The sequence below is a fragment of the Mugil cephalus genome, chromosome 9 (genome assembly GCF_022458985.1).
Source record: "Mugil cephalus isolate CIBA_MC_2020 chromosome 9, CIBA_Mcephalus_1.1, whole genome shotgun sequence".
Classification (NCBI taxonomy): Eukaryota; Metazoa; Chordata; class Actinopteri; order Mugiliformes; family Mugilidae; genus Mugil; species Mugil cephalus.
In genome coordinates, this window is record NC_061778.1 from 9,916,102 (window position 1) to 9,934,993 (window position 18,892).

Sequence of the window (18,892 nt, forward strand, 5' to 3'; positions counted from 1 at the left end):
CACAGTGAAGTCTGTGCCTCCCTCTCTCTCGTGGAATGATGGTTGTGATGAGTGAACCCGTTTAAGGCCGTCACCGGCGTTCTATGTGTGAAAAACACTGAAGGTGCTGGAAGTCGCAGCCAAGTGGATACGCCCATTAAAAACCGTATCTTCAGCTTCTTGTCTTATCTGAGATGTTAAAGCTTATATTATCTTAGCATACCATCCTTATGTCATTCATTCATTCATTCATTTTCTGGGACTGCCTCTAGCTATTGTATCTGGCTATTGTTTTACATGCGTCCATCACGACAAGTTAAACTATCTTGAGTTTTTTTTTTTGATACATACACTACCGGTCAAAAGTTTTACAACATGCCAATATTTATTTCTTTTTTTTTTTATTTCTTTTTTTTTAAAATTGAAATGTATGCAGTTAAATGCCTCATTTTACTCTGAAATGAAAACATAGACCAAATAAACAGCAATTAATACATATCCCAAAATAGGTTCTAAAGGTTTGACCCATCAAAGTACCATCTTTGGCTGGTTAAACATGTGAACACACTTGTGTGACATTCTTTCTTTCTAAAATATATATTTTTTGGAGAGTTTTTCCCTTTCACTCTTCTGTCCAGTTCATCACAAACCATCTCCATGGGCTTAAAGCCAAGAGACTGGACCACTCCATGTTTCCAAGCTTTCCATTTTGTTTTTATCCTGAGCTAGTTCTGCACTGCAAAAAGGGAATTTCAAGAAAGCAAAAAAAAAAAAAAAGAAAAAAAGAAAATGCTTGTATCAAAGAAATACATTTTACAGTATATTTTGTTCTAAGACCTCTATGCTTATTTTAAGAAGAGTAAGAAAAAAAAGCTTAACTTATTGGCAGATTTTCTTTCTTAATACAAGATGATTTGATTGAATATAAGATTATTTTGCTTCTTTCTAGTTATACTGTTTTTGCAGTGTGGTATAGCTTGGACTAAAGTTTTGCATCATTATCTTGCTGTAGGATGAAACCCTGACTACACCAGAGGATACTGATGCTGGTCTAAAACTTTTGACTGGTAGTGTAGATATATATTTGGCCTTTTTTGCCTTTATTTAATAGTTTTTCAGTGGAGAAAGAGATGGGATGTAATGGGGCAGGAGAGAGGGGAGGATTTGTCGCAAAGGGTGCAGAAAGAAACTTTCCCAAAATGCTGAACTATTCATTTATACTCCCAATAGATTGTTGTTACACAACCTAAATGATACATGAGGGCAAAGAAAGGAAAAAAAAAAAAAAAAAAAAAACTCACAGAAAGGTCATTTCTCCAAAGCAAAGATGCTGAGGATGCTGCTGAGAGCTGGCCTTTGTATCATGGGAGTGCTTCAGCTACAATACTTTTCTTTCAGCTCTCCCCACGGACAAAACTTCAACAACCGTGAAGAAGGGCAATAATCTGAGCATAGCGGAGCAGATCACCAGCGTGGTCCGCCAGCCGGCCTTCATCGCGGGGCTGGGCGTGGCGGCGTGGCTGGTGCTGATGGGCTTCAGCGGATGGTTGTACTGTCGTCACCGCCGGAGGAAGCAGCTGGGACACTACACCACGTCCTTCGCTTACACCCCTGCAGGTGAGCCGGGGAGGAAGAAGGTTCTGGTCTAGCCTCATGACAAAAGAAAGGGATCCAGATGTCGTGGAGCAAACCATCAGATTGGGCTCTCAACCGGTGACTCTGACAAAGTCCTTAATAGTGAATGTTTTCAATTTCAGTTTGTATTTTGCAAAGCGGCGCCACTTAATTAAAATATATTCATCCTCACTGGGGTAAATAGAAATACTGCAAGAACCCACTGAGTCATGTGTAAAAAAGCAACCACAATGTACAGTTTATTTCTGAATATGCCCGTTGGCTCATGATCTCATCAGCTGTTTTCTGGCTGTGGGGATAGATTTTCTCAATGACTGCCCAAGAGCTGAAAACATACACAATATGATTCCACAGCAATGGCTTCTGTTATCGGTTCGTTTGAGCCAACCACGACTCCAGATGAAGCTGTAGAAGAATTAGATCTGCGTAGCTATGTATTGGAGGCATATTGTATCCGTAACCGTGTTCCTCTTAGTGTATGTAGGTCAGCAGCGTGTCCTCATAAAATATCGATTCAAATCTGCTCTCTTAAACCCCGGCCTAGGCTGTTTATTTGGCAATGGAGCGTAATTCGGATCAAAACGTTTTATCTTCCAGTGGGAATAAAAAAAAAAAAACGAAATAAAAATAATGTCTCATGGCAAAGCTTTTTCTTTACTGCTTTAAAAACAAGATTTATGACTTTCTTTCTTCTTGCAGTTGGCTTCGCTCACGGTGAAGGATCAGGAGTCATGAATGGAGGGTAAGCTCTGCGTTATGATTCAGACGGCAAGTGCCACTGTGTATCCCATGGAAACAGCACCGATATAATCGCTACTCTCTGCCCAGGCCTGGCTTGCTCGGATCAAATATGGGCAACTACCCGTGGCTGGCCGACTCTTGGCCCACTCCCAGCCTTACCCACAACAGCAAGGACTCAGTAAACTGCTGCTCCGGGAAACTGGACTCAGACAGATACTACAACAGTAAGAGCTCTCTGACGTTGAATGTTTGGTAATTAAAGTAGCCCTTGTTGGGAACATCAGATAATTGATGGTGTAACACAGTCCTTTGCTGTTCAGCTGTCGGGATAATCAACTACCCGAACCAGACAGAGAAACGCAGCACGGCGTCCACCGACAGCCCCATCTACAGCACCATCAACACGACTGCTGAGGACGACCTGCTGGCGTACTACGACACCTACTCCTGTGCGTCCTACAAACAGGGCCCAGACCCGTACAGCAGCAACCCGAAACTGACCAACACCGGGCTGCTGGGTCTTCAGCAAGACCTGGACCAGTGGACCATCCAGTCTGGCCATTCGTCCTCCGAATACGCCAAGCTACAGTACAACAAGAAATGCAACGGTGAGTGGCCTACTTATTTTTTTACACTTCTAATTTAGGATATGCATGTGTAAAAATAAGTATTCTTTAATTAGCCATTATAATAGTTAAGGATATATATGCAATGTTGGTGGATGTTTTGCATTAAAAGGTGATTTAGGCTGACGTAAAGGAGCAGAACTTGACTGTGATGATGATTTGGTGCTTGTGGGAGACAATAGGGGTGGTTCAGTAGGTAAAGTGGTTAGCGGTTCGATCCCTAAAACTTCCCAAAACTTATTTGCTGCCTCCGCAACCAAGTTAAAACAAAGTAACAAAGTAAAACAAAAAAAAATCTATTCGACAAAACTAGTGATGAAGTAAAGTCGTGTTTCGTCCAGTCAGAGCTTCTTCTGCTACGGAGTTGAGACTTTTCACCCTGACTCCTGAACGTCACTCAATCACATGCAGTCACATGAGGAAAAGCAGCTTTTTCTAGAATACAAATAATTCCCAACTAGAGGTTCCACACTCTCTCCAGCAGAAGCCCCAAACCAGAGCTTTCCTTCTTCTGTAACCTTCGAGATTCAGACTTCTCCAGTATTGAAGCAATTCAGCGATAATCACCTGCACGTTCAATGGTGCACAGCTAAACGGAGCTGGTAATAGGGAATTTGGTGCATTAAGTTTCTAAAAATACAAGCTAAACGCTGCTGGTGTTGCCTCCCACACCGAGGTTCACTTACTTCCTGTGTCTTGTAAAAGTCTAAATCCGTCCACACAAGGAAGGAATACTTCGAAAACAACATTTCCCAAAACACTTATTACTGATATTCGAGCACACATTCACATTAACTCAGGTCGCACCATCCCCGTCCTCTACAGCGATGATTGATAACCACATTAACCTTTCAGAGATCTCGCAATTACTGTACGAGGCGTAATTAGGCTACGAGATAAGGTCTTTTGTGAATGAATCCAGGGTAATTTCATAAAATCGTCTAAGCCAGTCTGAGAGTAATTACATTCATTACAAGATGGTAGTTCTGTTTTTTTGTTTTTTTTAAAGGGAAACGTTTATTGTCCGTTTAAGTCAAGTTAGTTAAGAAGTGCTGTTGCTATGGTTACCTATCTCAAACAGTGGCGTTGCTGTTAGGATATGTTTCCACCCACCTTTTAATGTGCAATTACAAATAAGTTTAACGTCCCACCTGCAGGACTTTGGATGGCCAAGTTCAAAAAGTTTCCGCAGAAATAAGCTTGGCTTTGGCGTTTCTGCAGGGTCTGAATGAAGAGACACCGCCACGATGAAATGTCTCTGAGAGAGAGCCAAGGCTGAGTCCTCAATCAGCCTTAGATGCAGTGAACCTTAAAGTGCTCTTGAAGACGAAAAAAAAAAAAAAAAAAAACCATGGTCAACACAAGAAAACGTCCTTCACGCTCACACAGGCAGAGTGGAGAGAAAGAGGAGATTTAAAAGCCCGTATTTAGCCGAGCGTATTCATCATTTAAAGTGACCAGCGGTTTCAGCCTCAGGGTCAGGGTGGACATAATGATACGTCTTGTGCATGGATTTATTTACTTTACTTTTTTAGACAAGCTGGCGAAGCAGCAGAGATCCACCGGGTCCTCGTCGAAGTCGGCTCCTCTCACCTGGGTGGATGTTTTGTCGCTGCCTCTTCCCGCCAACACAGACAGAGGTTACGCGGAGACAGACAGAGAAGAGGCGCAGCACAGGTGAGACGTTTTCCTTACAGTATCAAATTAATTAACTGGTGTCCAGGCTTTTCTTTTCTCCCCTCTTCCGTGAGCTCAGTTGGGTTTTTTTTTTGTGCTGTCAGCTATTCATTCAGACATTTTATTATTAGCAGGCCCTCTGACTTCACCTACATGACAGAGGGAGTTAAGGCAGATGGCTATCAAGGCCGCCCTGTAACTCGGCCAAGGCTGTCAAACAAGACTTGAGTGAAGTTTAGAGTCTGGGGACTTTTTCAAATTAACTGTTGTGTCTGCAGGCAGTGAGTAGATTGGACTGTGGGGCTACAGAAGGGAGCGTTCACTCTAACCAGTTCTGACACATTAGATTGCGGACATAACGGGGTGGGCATTGGAGGGCTGTTCTCTGACTGCAGCGTGTCTTTTGTAATGACATTAGCAACCATCTGACAGGCTGGATTAGTACTTTCCATTTTCAATGACACGTCCGTCATTAAATTAGCCCTGATGGCACTAAAGTGACAACAGAAATCACGGAGGTGGTTCTCATCCTCTGCAGCTCTGCACTGGTTCCCGTTTTCATAGCAACATCACAGGACTTTGTCCTTGTGTGTTTTTTTTTTTTTAAAACTCATTTATTTTTTTAATTTTACGTGTCTACAAATGGTGAATTGTTGGTCTGTCTGCCACTTTGAAAAATCTCAAATACTGTTTAAAAGATGGCTGATTAGAAATTTGGAAATCATGCAGACTTGTTTTATTTTATTTTATTTTTAATCAATTTTTCTGTTTTATTGGACAAATACATTTTCACAAAGATTTGGAATAACTTTAGTGATCTCTCAACTTAACCGTGCGCTATAATCAATTACAGTATACGTCCACCAGTTATTAACTGACTTATCTGCTAAAGTAAAATGAATAGAATTGGACAACATGTTGAATTAGCAGACATTTAGCATCTTCACAGTAAGACATTTCTGAAAGAATGCAAATCAGTAATCAAGTGTTTGGTGTCTAAACATATTTCTGCCTCTTTTCTCAACGTACAGTCACTCCTGTGTGAATATTTCTGCTGCTGATGATGATAGGTGTCTATACTTTGAAATTATTGTATTAAAAGAAAACAGAGTAAGATTTCACTGTAATTATGTATACATTACATAAGGTTAATTAGCTCAAGTGCTAACTCTGTGTTTTGTAACACAGAAATAAGATAACTTTTAAAAGGTAAACCGGCAGTGTCAAATGTCTGATAAGTATTACGTAAGCACACACTTGTTCCATGACTGCAGTTATCTTTCTACCAAGGACAGAAGGCGGACTGAACGTTGTGAAACAGACTGGATTAGTTGGAGGTTAGGTTCAAAAACACACTTTAAATTGCCACTTGTCATATTTGTTGCCACAATGAACAGAATTAAAGTCTTTGAGATGCTTTTATGACAAAATCCATACAGCAGATACACCAAAGGTAGCCTCACTATTAAAAACCTCAGACTGATTCATCTTAACACACAAAGTAATAATAACTGTTATTTATTGAACTCAGCTGCTGCTGGAGTTTTTTTTTTTTTAGTTGAAAATAGTTCAGAGAAATTCTGATAAAAGCATCATTATGTGTCAGACATTATCACCTGGAAAGAACTGTACATTACAGGCATTTTTATGTTCTCTGTAGTAGTTATAGAGTAAAACAGACTACATGAATCTTTCCAGAGGCTCTTAGAATCTGCTTTATGAGCTCATCTTGTTTGACGTCCTCTAGTTAAATTATTTAGGCGGCCAGCGGTTTAGCTATGATGCTAATAATGTAAAATTTAGAGCCATTTCCACCTTAGGGGCTGGGCAACGTCCCCAAACTACCCCCACCCTTCACTTCTACACTGCTCTTTAATGTTGCTCTAACTCGTGGTCGTTCTTTTAGCTCCGAGGAGGAAGATGACGACTGGTGTCCTCCGCTGCCAGCCAGAACCTACCTAACGGACGCCTCCAGGGAGGAGGTCTGCAGCTCAGAAGAGTTGACTTCCCCCCAGCGAGACGCGCCCAAGCCTCACGAAAGCCCGCGGCTGCAGCACTTTGACCTTCTGACCCGTCAGCACTCCCAGGTCTCCCAGTCCGACCCCGATCTGTTCACCAACACCAAAGCAAAGGAGGCCGACGATGCGTACCACACCAGCCAATGGGCGGAGGATTTCAAGGGAAAAAGCCTCGGTAAAGGTCAGCTTTACTTCCCTTCAATCCCTCACATCGTCAGAACGGGCCGAGCGCAGCCACACGGAGTCATGAATAATTCAGTTTACGTTACTTAACAGAAAGTATTCGTGCATTTAAATCGTGTCAGATTTATTCAGGGTGAGGCTCAGCGTTCCTCAGTTTCCCCTAAGTTTGCAGAGGATGACGTCAGCGTGCTCTTTTTCTTCAGGACAATCTCCTGCTCCAGCTGCCGAGTCAGGCCCCGGGGCCCAGGCGCACAGGTCCAGGAGTAAGAAGAAAATGCCTCGGGATGGGCAAAACAGGCGAGAGCTGCCCAGCGAAGCAGGTATGATGCTTCATTTCAGGGAGGAAGCAGCACTGTAGCAGTGTGTCTGGTAGTCTGTCACTTTTATGACTGAATTACCTCAAAATTAACTGGACGAACGGATGCTAAGATTTTGTACAATAATTAGTGGCATTCTCATCAGAACCAGCTGCACTTTAATCTTAATGATAACTGCATTGTTTCATGCAGAAGCTACATTAGTTATTAACATTTTGTCATTACGCGTGATCTGTCGTCTGATCGTACGATGACAATAAATCCTTTTCCTATCTTATCTTATCCTGACATTTAGCTCAGTTGAGTATCACAGAGCTGCTAGCAGGGGCGTAGACCTCTTAAATGAGTAATTATTTACCCGTGTTGAGGTTTAAAAGAGATGACTGCAGGAAAAGTTTGACATTTTGGGAGGGTGCGTTCAACCCCTTTTCATGTGCGGACCAGTTGCCTGGCAACCGGCCACGACAAGGAAGTAGTTTGGCTCATAAATCCCGTGAAATGGCCAAGCGCCGTTTCTTTAACCGACTCAACCAACAAGATATTTCCCGTTAATCGTGTTTGGGGCTTTAGAGACAGTTAGAGGACTTTTTCCATCTCAGGGCAACCGCCAGGTTAACATCCCCCCGCCGATTTCCAGCCTCCGCTCCTAATTCAAAGCTGTGTCTTCATATTTAACACACAGACGCGCAAGAGAGCGGCGGTATCTTCTCATCTGCGTCTCGGCTTGAAAGTGAATAAGCGTGTTTCCCAAAATGTCAAGCTATTCCTTTAAAGGCCCGTCTCTCTTTGTTGGCCCGTTTAATCATCAATGATCAATCATATGCAGAACTCCCCCCTCCACCGGCCCCTCCCCCCACAGATGACTCCCTGCAGCTCCTGGCGGATGTTTTGAGCCGCGGTGAAAGAAAAGAGGGGAGTGACTCACCCGTTCTTCAGAGGAAGGGAGGGCATTTCTCGCCCCAGAGGAGAGGACCTACAAAGTGGTTATCACAGGGTAAGAGTGATCCTCGCTTCGTGAAAGAACAATCCAGAAAGAGACACTTCAACTGCTGGATTAATATTATTCATACAAATCCCTTTGAGCTCACAAAGAGCCAACTGTCACCGATGTTCGCACACTTATTATCCCTCAGTAGTTGTTCTGCTTTTAGCAGTGGCAGGGGGTCTGTTTCAGTCTGCTCCATCACTTAGGGTTTAACCTACATAAACACAGCTGTAACTTTGAGAGATCTGTTTGTCGTCTGCAGATGAGAATGTAATCCCTTACGGACAGTCAAACTTCCTGCCAAAGGTCCAGATGTCGGGCTACGGGTCTCTGGGGGGAGGAGTCGTCCCGCGACCCTCCACTGCCGGCCAGAGGAGAGATGAGGTACGTCTAGACAGACGGCAGAGCTGCAGAGCGTTATGTCAGCGCAGCGTGGGTCAGAGGCAGGTCATCTGTAAACTGGGCTAGGGCAGTTTGAGAATGGGTTTGAGCAAACGCCAGAAAGTAGTTATCCAAGATAGTGATGCAACGAAAGGGATTTTTGCTGCCTTCAAATGAAACGTTTGAGCTTCAGTTGTGACGTGGCAAGATGTTTACACAAAATTCCTTGGCGTTCAAGTGGTAACATCAGCTGTAAGTCCTGAAAACACAGCTGCTAGTGTAGAAGACATAAATGCCGACATGCTAACGATTGGGCAACTTAACCTCCTGAGACCCGAGCTTTTATGTGGTATTTAATTTCTCCACAGTATTTGGAACAAGTTCAAGCTAAGATGAATAAAACTAAGCATCATCTTTCAACAGGATGTAGTAATTTCCAAAAAACAATGTCTCTTATGTGGATAATTTCATTGCCTATAATAAAGTCACCCAATGTGTGACAAAATATAAAACAATTTATTTTAATACCTGAACATGACTGAGCAAAGACAGAACAATGAAGTCCCAACGTCCTCAAATGAGTATTTGCTAATTAGCAACATTGTAGCTTGTTGCTATTGATAAAATTTGTTACATTTGCGCGTTAATAAGAATATATAAATAAGTTTTAACTGTAAAATTCAATGATGGTTTCTAGCTTGTCCACTTTTGTTCTGTGATCGTCTGTAGAAGGAATCCACCATCATGACCCTTCGCTACCACTAGATGGCAGACTAGAGTGTCCACTTATGAGGACAATGGGTTTAAATGAGGCAGAATAAGCTGCTGATAAAACTTAAAACTTAATCTCCCCATATGAGGACGCGGGGTCTCAGGAGGTTAATGTATTCGATAGAAATTCTTCTCAGACGTCTTATAAAATTAAGAACAAAACTTTCAAACTGACAAGTATGAGGCATGAAGTTGAACAAAGTCATCTACAAAATTGTGAACTCATCAGCACAAATTTAAATATTTTGTGACTGATGCTGCTTTTAAATAATTTAGCGAGATTTTACTGAATTTCCCACAAGTTCAATAAATGACCTGTCTTCCTATTTTACTAATGTCATCAGAATCAGAATTAAATTATTAATCTCTTAGAGAAAATTACTTTTCATTACAGCAGCGCCCACACAATTTGTACCAGTGTTCAGAACAAAGAACAATGTAGGCAATAAGAATATATAAGAATAAGTAGGCAATTATAATAAGAATGTAACAAATTTATGAAAATATGTACGAATAGTATGAGTGAACATGTGTTACAAGTTCCCAGGATAAGTGGTTACAGAAAATTAATGAATGAATAATGTCACTGTCTCCAGACATTTGTGGTATTTCCACAATATTTTACCTCTAGGTCTCTATCATCATAACTTTTAAATCCAATCAGGTTTCAGGCTTGACGGTGTTCTGGGGATTGTGAAACATCAGCAAACTGCAGTGAAATGCGTGAACAAATATATGCAGACAATGGTATATATATATATATATATATATATATATATATATATATATATATATATATATATATATATGAATCCATATTAGGTTAGTATTTTTTATACCCACCCCACTTTCAAATTGACTTTGTTAAACCGTATACGCAAAATGCTTGGCATTAAAGTGGTAACATCAGCTGTTCGCCACCAGATGTAATGAAAAACTGCAGTCGTTGAAAAAAAGCAACACTTTCATTTTACATATTATAACAAGGAAAAACACTAGAAGTGAATTAAAATACGTTTGCTTATCATTCACCTTCTCTCTTCAATTCTCAACTCTTAAACTCAGAAATTTCTCCTTGCAAGACTGTGAATACTGAACTTTTCTCTGTAACATAAACAAGAACCCATTTGAAGACAACAATAGTCTTAGTAGAATCTCTTCATAACAAAGCAGGAACCTTAAGGTCATTTGAGAAGCTCTCATAAATTATTACTGTGTATGAGAACAGAGCATGCACATATATGAAATAACGATGTTTTATTAGATAAAAGAAATGAAATAATTCGATGAAAGCAGACCAATGCATGCTGAAACGGAAATGGGATAGCGCATAGTGACAGAAGGTAGAAAATGTAATGAGCTTAATTTCAAGGAGAGCAGCTGAGAAAAAAAAAAAAAGAAGTCTCAAAATGTCCGTGAACCACCCGTGCAACATAATCCACTTCTAAGCTATTCGACCCTGAGCTCAACATATTCAGAATTACTGTTAAACCTCATTTTGAATGAATGCGTGGGTGCCTCTCTTTGAGTTAACAGTTGTCAATTTACCAGGTACATGCTTTGAAAAAAAAAAAAAAAAAGTCATTTGCAAAATCATTTATAATCTCTGCAAGAATGCGTTTTACTTGGTTGCATTAAGTGTTTGCCATTCACTGACAATACAGTGGTTTTCACATGGTTTATACTGTATATCTGAAAAAGTCCAGAAGCAGTAAAGAAGAGCATTTCTGTTCTAATTCAGGCAAAAATTTTACAGAATATCTAGAAAAATTGATGCAGTTTCATCTCTTACCCATTAAATATTTCAGAAGAAGAAGCTACAACAACATGATGTAATAAAATGTCAGTTTCTTTGCATGAAGAACATGCTGAAAAATTAGCATTAATGTTTGTTATTTTAACAATCGCCTCAGTTATCGTTACACACAGGTCTGATTCCTCATCTGTATCAGTGTTAAAAGGTTCACCCCCTGTGTGAGCTTTCACTGTTGAACAACCTCCATGTTCATTTAATCCTGTGTTTAAATGACACTATCAGTAAAGTCATTTAGTCTCTGTCTCGTATGTTTTCTTCCCAGAACCTCATGTAGGCAGAAGCTGATTACGTGATGTGACATCCTCCTTCTTTTCCGCCCTGATTTCCTGTCTTTGCGAACCATCAATCTGTTGCCATGGTATCTGATGAAAAAATTGAGACTAAAGGGAAAGCGTCAAGGCTTTGCCATCTGCCTTTTGACAAACTATTTGTATTCTTTTTTTTTTTGTTTGTTTGTTTTATTCAATTTTTTTTGTGTGATTTCCTTCACCCCCCTCCTCTGTGTATATAGACATATTTTCAATTTTTTAAAAGATGTGATCAGATATATTGATTAAAAAAAATGGATCTGGGAGAAGAAATACTGTATTTTTAGGCAAAGGGAAGTAAATGTAAGTGATTACATTGTTGTACAGCAGATTATTGAATGTACTGAATGTTTACTCCTGACCATGAAACCCTGCGATGTGTGTTTGACGGAACATAACAAGAGACATGACGCGGCGGGAAATGCGTTAATAACCCATCATGTTGGTGTGTATGTGTGTGTGCGTGTGTGTGTGTGTGTGTGTGTGTGTGTGTGTGTGCGTGCGTGTCAGTGCATGTTTGTGGTGTTTGTGCGTTACTGTTTTTATCTCTCATCTCTGTGTGGCTGTTAACTGTGGTACTCCTCTAGGTCACCAGTGTGTTCATTTTTAAACTGATCAATAAAGCATTTGTTACAAAATGGTTTCTGTCCGTGTTTATGAATTACAGAAGGATTTGACAGAAGGACAGAGATTGTATTTTTGGCGACTTTAACAGCGTGGCTTTCAAATTAAAGATGCCGTGAAATTTAATTTGCACAGTCATGCCTCCATGTTAATGCATATGCATCTGACTTTTTATCAAGCAGCTTTACCAAGTCAAATATAAAGTTATGCAAAGTCTATACACGTAAGAGATAGATGGTGTAACCTACAGTAGCCTATGGTGGTTTGAGCCATTTATACTGCGCTGGTCAGTCTGACTCGCTCTGTAACCTTTCCACCCAAAACGCTAGTGGGTGTTTTGTCTTTTTTTCCACTTTCAACAATGGCGGACGAAACTTTTGTTGAAATTTCGCCAAAGACGAGTCGTACACATGTTTTTATCTCTGAACCTCCTCAGTTAATCGTTTCTTGATGTGTTCCATCTTTATTGATTCAAAACTATCAAATCAAAAACTGCGTAGGTTGACAAGCAGCCAAGATTCAACGTGTAGTTTAGGGGTGTGAAAAATATCGATATGGCAGTATATATCTTTTTCTTCTGATACAATATCGATTTTGAATGTCTTAATATCGATTTCAAAAGAAAAAGACAAAGTCATGTTTTGGGCTGATCCGCTACTCCGCTCCACAAGGTGTCACTGTAGCGCCACCTCAATGCTTGGCGTTCCCTGCACTGCTGAGCAAGAAAGCAAAGAAGTGGACAGGCAAGCAGCAGAGGCGAGGCAGAGGCATCAAAATTCATAGCTGACGTTTGGAAGCAGTAACTATTAAGCTGGACAAAGAGTACACTGTGCTTCGCTCCAGTTAGATATTCAAGGATGACAACCAACTTGCAAATTCATCTAATAAGTCACCATGAGATACTAGCGCAGCAGCGGCTGCACCCGCCGAAACGTGTTGGTCCAAAGCAAACTACTCCAGATAACACAGTACTTAGGCAATACATATACATAGACATTTTATTTTCACATCTGTTCAATGGAGTGTTCAAACAGTGACACACGTTTCTCAAGCAGATAATTGTAATTTGACATTTAAGTGGCAAGAAACGTGATCCACTTTCTGTACAAGTGCAATAAAGTGGGATTTGAATTTGATTGAATTTGAATTAATATTGTTTATTTCAACTCAGTTTGTCCAGTCATCTGATGTACATATATACAACTTGTATTTTAAGCTGCATTTAAAAGTTTCTCAGTATTCAAGTATCGTGATCTGTATCGTATCATGACTGAAGCTTGTGATACGTATCGTATCTCTGTCCTCAAGTCCTCGCCAATACCCAACCGAAACATAGTTGTATTTCTAGGGAGGTGCACGTCAGGCTACAGCGTTAAAGCGTTTTTAGGACACTGCTAGACGTAGATGTAGTAAACTACACGCGTAGCCTCCGCTGGTGCGAGTCATTTACACTTGTGTGCTCATCACTCTTTCTCACCCTATAGCGCCACCCAAACGCTAGACGTCGCTGTGCCTTTTTTGCTAGACAGGTTGATTTTTGTTTCTATTTCCTGCTTCACTTTCAACAATGATGACTCAAACTTTTGCTGAAATTTCGGCCTAATTTCAGAGAAATTTCACAGCACACAAAATCATACAAATGTCTGTCTCCAAACCTCCACAGTTAATCTCACTTCTTCATTTACCCAAAACAACCAATTTGAAAATTGTGGAGATGGATAAGCTGCTGGAATCAAATCAAAATTATATATATTTTTTCAGTATTGCACTTAGTTTAGCAACATTTTTCTCCGTCACACCAACAATCTTGTCTCATGTGTCCTGCACATTCATCATAGATCACTTTGGTTTAAGAAAATTCAGTGTTGGTCTATTTTTTGATGAATTTATCATTTTGTTTCCAACCACTAAAAATGGGACTCAAGTGGTGGACAGAAAGTCTTTACTTGAAATGTGACGAGGATAAAGGAAAGGAGAAAAAAAAGGTACAAAGCACACTGAGAAAAGTCTAGAGCAACAGAGACATGGAGTACAACAACAAAATGGCAAAGGGGAGGAAACACGGAGACTAAATACAAAGGGAACAATGAGGCACAGGTGAGACACATCAAGGCTAACAATCAGGGACATCAACTGCATGGGGGAAGTGAAGGCATCTGAAATGATAGAGTTAGTGACTTACAAAATAAAACAGGAAATTCTCAAAACGCGGAATCAGTTAAACATGAACATGATGTGAAATTCTGAGGCCAAACTTGGAAACAGCAGTGTATGCTAACTGTATGTTCTACCTCATTGTGAAGTTTAGTGTGTGAGCATGCTAACAATAGCTAATTTGAACAATACAATTTTTATTTTTTTTTGCTTTTTGATAGGGCTATAGATTACCAAATTGTGCTCGAATTCCATTCATCCATGCAAGTCTGAAAGTTGAATATGATTAGATTTTTAGCATGAAGCTAATGCTAAATTTAGCAGAAAATCTATTAATTTGCATCATGGTTTGTACATTTTGAGCAGAAACTATACGTGTTGAAATTGCTTAAATTTTACTCAATACTTCAGACACAACAGAGCATTTAGCTACATGCTAAGAAGCTAATGTGTTGCAGCTAGTGCTTACAGTAATGTTTATTAAAAATGCCATGTAAGTAGTACGTGTTGGCATGCTAATATTTGCTAATTTGAAGTAAATGCTGCCCTCAGGTGGTCTCCTGTAGAGAGTAAATGTTCACAAGTTTCAACGTTTTTCCAAAAATAAACTTCTTATGTAAACTTTAATAAGAGCAGTGCCTCTTTGTGACATACACAATCTGTCAAGTGAAAATTTTTCAATTTTCTTTAACCTCTTTAACACCAACTTCACATTTGGAGGCAGCAATCCACTAACAAGTTTGTAAATACCACAAGAGAGCGCAATTTATGTGAAGTTTATTCGAAACACAACACAATTTTAGGGCAGCGGTAGTTCAAATTAGCAAATAGTAGCGTGCTGCTGTCGCACAAAACTAAGATGACAACCACGATAAATATTATTGTGGCACTAGCTGCTAAACACCAGCATGTTAGCGTGAAGCTAAATGCACTGCTGTGTCTCAGTGGAGCGTCAGACAGCTGCTAGTGTCACTGTAACTACTAAAAATTTCATAAACAGCTGTGAAAGTAAAATCACACGTTAAGGATTTATTCAATAATTGCTGCAAAGACCATTTTGGGTTGCGAGCAAAGTCAGCAAGCTATGCTTTTCTCTATCTGTGATAATCCAAAGGCTTTTCCAGGACAGGATATCAAGAGACGACAGAGAGAGCAAAAAAAAAAAAAAAAAAAATGCACAAGACAGGGGGCTGAGCTCAAATTTTTCCACCACAGCTAAATGTCCCAGAGGTCTGACTGAAGTCAGAGTCTGTTATATCATGTTCCCAGGAAAATGACTTGTCTGATACAAGATAGGCTTGTGCGTATGATCTGAGGCCTTCTTCACATTGCAGCATTGTGTCTCTTTTTGAATGTGGCTTAATGAGAGGAGGAAGCCTTCATCTCACTGTACGACCGACTCCTGAAACGTGACAGCGGAGGGATATGAAAGGCTTTTCCTCATGTCTGCACCGTCATCTGCTGTGCATGCATCTTGTGCGAGAGGTCTTATTAGTTGAAGTACTAGAGAATTTTGGCAGCGAGGCAGCTGATGCCGTGGAAAGCGAGTTGGGCTCTGCCTTTGGCATATACCCGCTGGGTCTCACCAGGCTGGGAGGATAATGGTAATCCGATGCAATTTGAATGGGTTATGCAATTTAGAAGGGCTCTACAATTTTATGCTTTTAGGCCCGTGGCATGGATTAGGGTCTCTGTGGTTTACTCATCCCTCCCTTCCACACAGACAGACGGCTCGACTCAATCAGCCTCAGTCTATTACTGTGGCCGCTTCATGAGTGAGAATACAACTCTGAATCAACAGGAGGTTATACACTTTGACGAGTGCTTTTCACACTGAATTTCACGATTCCATCACAAAAAAAATTAAAATTAAAATGATTTAAAAAGCCAGAAATCTACATCTGTCCTTTGTGCATGTTCACTAAACGCTTCCATTTTCCAAATCAAACGGTAAATTGGCTGCAAAACTAAAGCTGTGGTGTGCAAGCAAAATGAGCCCGTCTGCACACGTCTTAAATTTGAGATTTGAGCACAAGGATGAATGTGAAAACGTCCTCCTATTGTCAGACTCTGCACATATTGTAGTGCTCACCGAAGGTCAGACATCAAAGTCAAGTTCCACCGCAGAGCTTTAGAAATCCTCATAATGTGACAGATGAAATGCTAAAAAATATTCAGTTTTTATTGTGTCTACCAAGCGATTACAGAGCAATCCTGATCCGCGTGTTGCCTTTTGTCCAGTCCTGTCTGTGGGGATAAATAAACTTAAAGGCAGCTGCTGGTCAAATGAAATGTCAGAAAGAAATGTTGATTAAATCTGTCGATTTATTAAGTGCTATTATGTAAAATATCAAAATTCTGATGAAAAAGAAAAACATGGCGTTATACAGGATGTCAGCCTCAATTCAAAAGAACTTTACGTAATCGATGAATTAAAATTCAATAAAATAAATCATTTTGATTTGAGGTGAAAGGACTCAGATGGATAAAGATTCCACATTTATGGAATCAAACCTCTTAGTTTCAGAGAAAATCTCATTTCTCTTCAAGGCTTTGACTAAATAAAAGGCACCACCTAGTGGAAATAAACGTGACAAGCACACAGGCTCCAAACTCCATGTTTAGTTAAAGTAATTACTGTATTTAGTTACCAGTAAATGCTCCAGAAATTATAGTTGTGGACTTTTACTGGTGAGAAATTGAGTGCAAATAAACATAGAGGTCACAGGAAACATACGTAAAGCCAGATCCAGCCTAGTTTACCCCTACATTAAAACATAATGAATTATTCTGCTCTGTATGAATTATACACATCCTGAATGTTGATGCTGTAAATAAAGAGGCCACTGTTTATTATGAGGCGATAACCTGAAGCCCAAACTAAAAGGTCCCCTTTTATTCCCAAATGAACTGAAATAAAGACCTTATGTATTTGTGTTTGTTGTATAACTCTATAGACATTTGCGTGTCCTGCTGTGATACGTCTGAACATCTTCTGTGAAAGTACACCGTGGTCTTAACATAATAAACTAAACAATTACCCACTTAACAAACCTATTTTCTCACTTTTAGTTTTCTCCCTCTGCAGCATGTAGGTCATCTTAGTCCTCGCTGCTTGTTCCAGCTCCAGATTACATTTCCATGATGTTTACACTGAGAGAGAAACACTCAAACACAAGCTTTTTACTGAAATACCTGCCCCTTTCATAAATGATTAATATCTTTGTATTTTAGCTCCACGTTCTCTAATTGTTACTCAAAGGTTTACTGGAGTCTCAGGTCATTAATGGGTCATTGGAGTAAAAAATAAATAAATAAAAAAACAGGTGGTCACCTCCCACAGACGTTCCTAATGAAATCCTAAGCTCCCATTTCAACAGTCAATTCAATAAGTATAGTAACACGGAGGTGAGCGTTCCAGACGATGAAGGATGATAGAGACAGGACCCCGCGGAGGCTAGACGGTGCTGGTGGTGGAGAAGAAGGACATGGAGATAATAGCAGGAGGCTGATGGAGACCTCTGATGAAGATGGAGTAGGAGGAGGAGGAGGGGGGCTGCGCGACAGATGGCGTGAAAGCAGAGGAGTGGGAACTGATTGGCTCAGAAAAGTCAGGCAAATATGTCAAAAGTGGTGGCGTAGACATTAAGAATGAAGTAATTCTGACATCATGGGAAAGATGTTCTTTCTTTCTTTCTTTTAAATTGATGGATGAGGGGAGGGGCCTCTGTGGATCAGACTTGCCTGCCTTCCACTCCAATCAGCCACAACATTTAAACCACTGACAGGAGAAGAGAATAGCATTGACCGTCTTGTGACAATTCTGCTGGGAAAGGTGTTGACCTGGCCTCCAAATTCACTGGATCCCAAACTGATCAAGTATCCGTGTGATGATCCCCTCCCCCCTCCCTCCCCTCAACACACAGGACCCAAAGGCCCCCCACTAACAACATCCTCTTGTGCTGTTGTCAGACACCAAGAGGCCCATGTCCATTCTCTGATGAGTCACAACCTTAGGAAGGTGGTCATAATGTTATGACTGATGTAATATCACCCTTAACACTGTTATTATATATTCTGCCTCAGCCGTACGTACGTATATTGAGGTACTGTGACTACGTTGGGCCAATAATCGTCACATGATGATGATTCAAAACATCACATGAAGCAGTTTGTTTGGTCTCGCTCTGAAAACACACTCCGGCTCATAATAGACCGTATTGATGACTCAGATCACATCCCTGATTACACGCCGTCACACAACTCAATACTTTCTCACCCACAATACTCGCTCTCAGCCTCCGCTCTTCCCACAAGCTGCTGCAGGCGCAGACAAATCACCTTTGCTGCCGCTTCTTCACCCAAAACCTACGGCTCGATTAGCCGCTCTCATCTCATCCCACTCTGCTCTGCCCACTTACAACCTGTGGAATTAATTCTGTTCGACCACATCCGCGTTTTCACCTTTACATGTGCTTTATTTTATGAACGCCTCAGCAGTTTTTCTTCCGTAATGAAATGAAGTCCTCTGGGCCGCCCCAGCGCCAAGTGAAAAACGGTGGTGGGGGCTAGAAAATGTGAGAATTAATGTGAGATTGATTGGAGAAGCAACAATTTGTCTTTTCGCCGCTGTCGTGAAGGATTGAAATACTTTAAAAGGCCACAGCGCAGAGTGCA

At 40.6% G+C, this 18,892-nt stretch overlaps 1 protein-coding gene across 4 annotated transcripts in view; it reads left to right on the top strand.

Annotated features, from left to right (window-relative positions):
* Nucleotides 1-12,075, top strand: part of zgc:77784 (uncharacterized protein LOC402947 homolog) — a 59,069-nt gene extending 46,994 nt beyond the window's left edge. The window contains exons 17-26 of one of the 4 annotated variants that reach the window (XM_047594971.1): nucleotides 1,378-1,596; nucleotides 2,314-2,356; nucleotides 2,443-2,579; nucleotides 2,676-2,963; nucleotides 4,517-4,658; nucleotides 6,565-6,851; nucleotides 7,063-7,179; nucleotides 8,003-8,170; nucleotides 8,424-8,545; nucleotides 11,392-12,075. In XM_047594971.1, coding sequence (XP_047450927.1) covers nucleotides 1,378-1,596; nucleotides 2,314-2,356; nucleotides 2,443-2,579; nucleotides 2,676-2,963; nucleotides 4,517-4,658; nucleotides 6,565-6,851; nucleotides 7,063-7,179; nucleotides 8,003-8,170; nucleotides 8,424-8,545; nucleotides 11,392-11,403 — 1,535 coding nt within the window. In that variant the 3' untranslated portion in view covers nucleotides 11,404-12,075. Of the gene's footprint in view, nucleotides 1-1,377; nucleotides 1,597-2,313; nucleotides 2,357-2,442; nucleotides 2,580-2,675; nucleotides 2,964-4,516; nucleotides 4,659-6,564; nucleotides 6,858-7,062; nucleotides 7,180-8,002; nucleotides 8,171-8,423; nucleotides 8,546-11,391 lie in introns of all 4 variants that reach the window. The other 3 variants (XM_047594973.1, XM_047594970.1, XM_047594972.1) reach the window with 3 other exon arrangements.
* The last annotated feature ends 6,817 nt before the right edge of the window (nucleotides 12,076-18,892 follow it).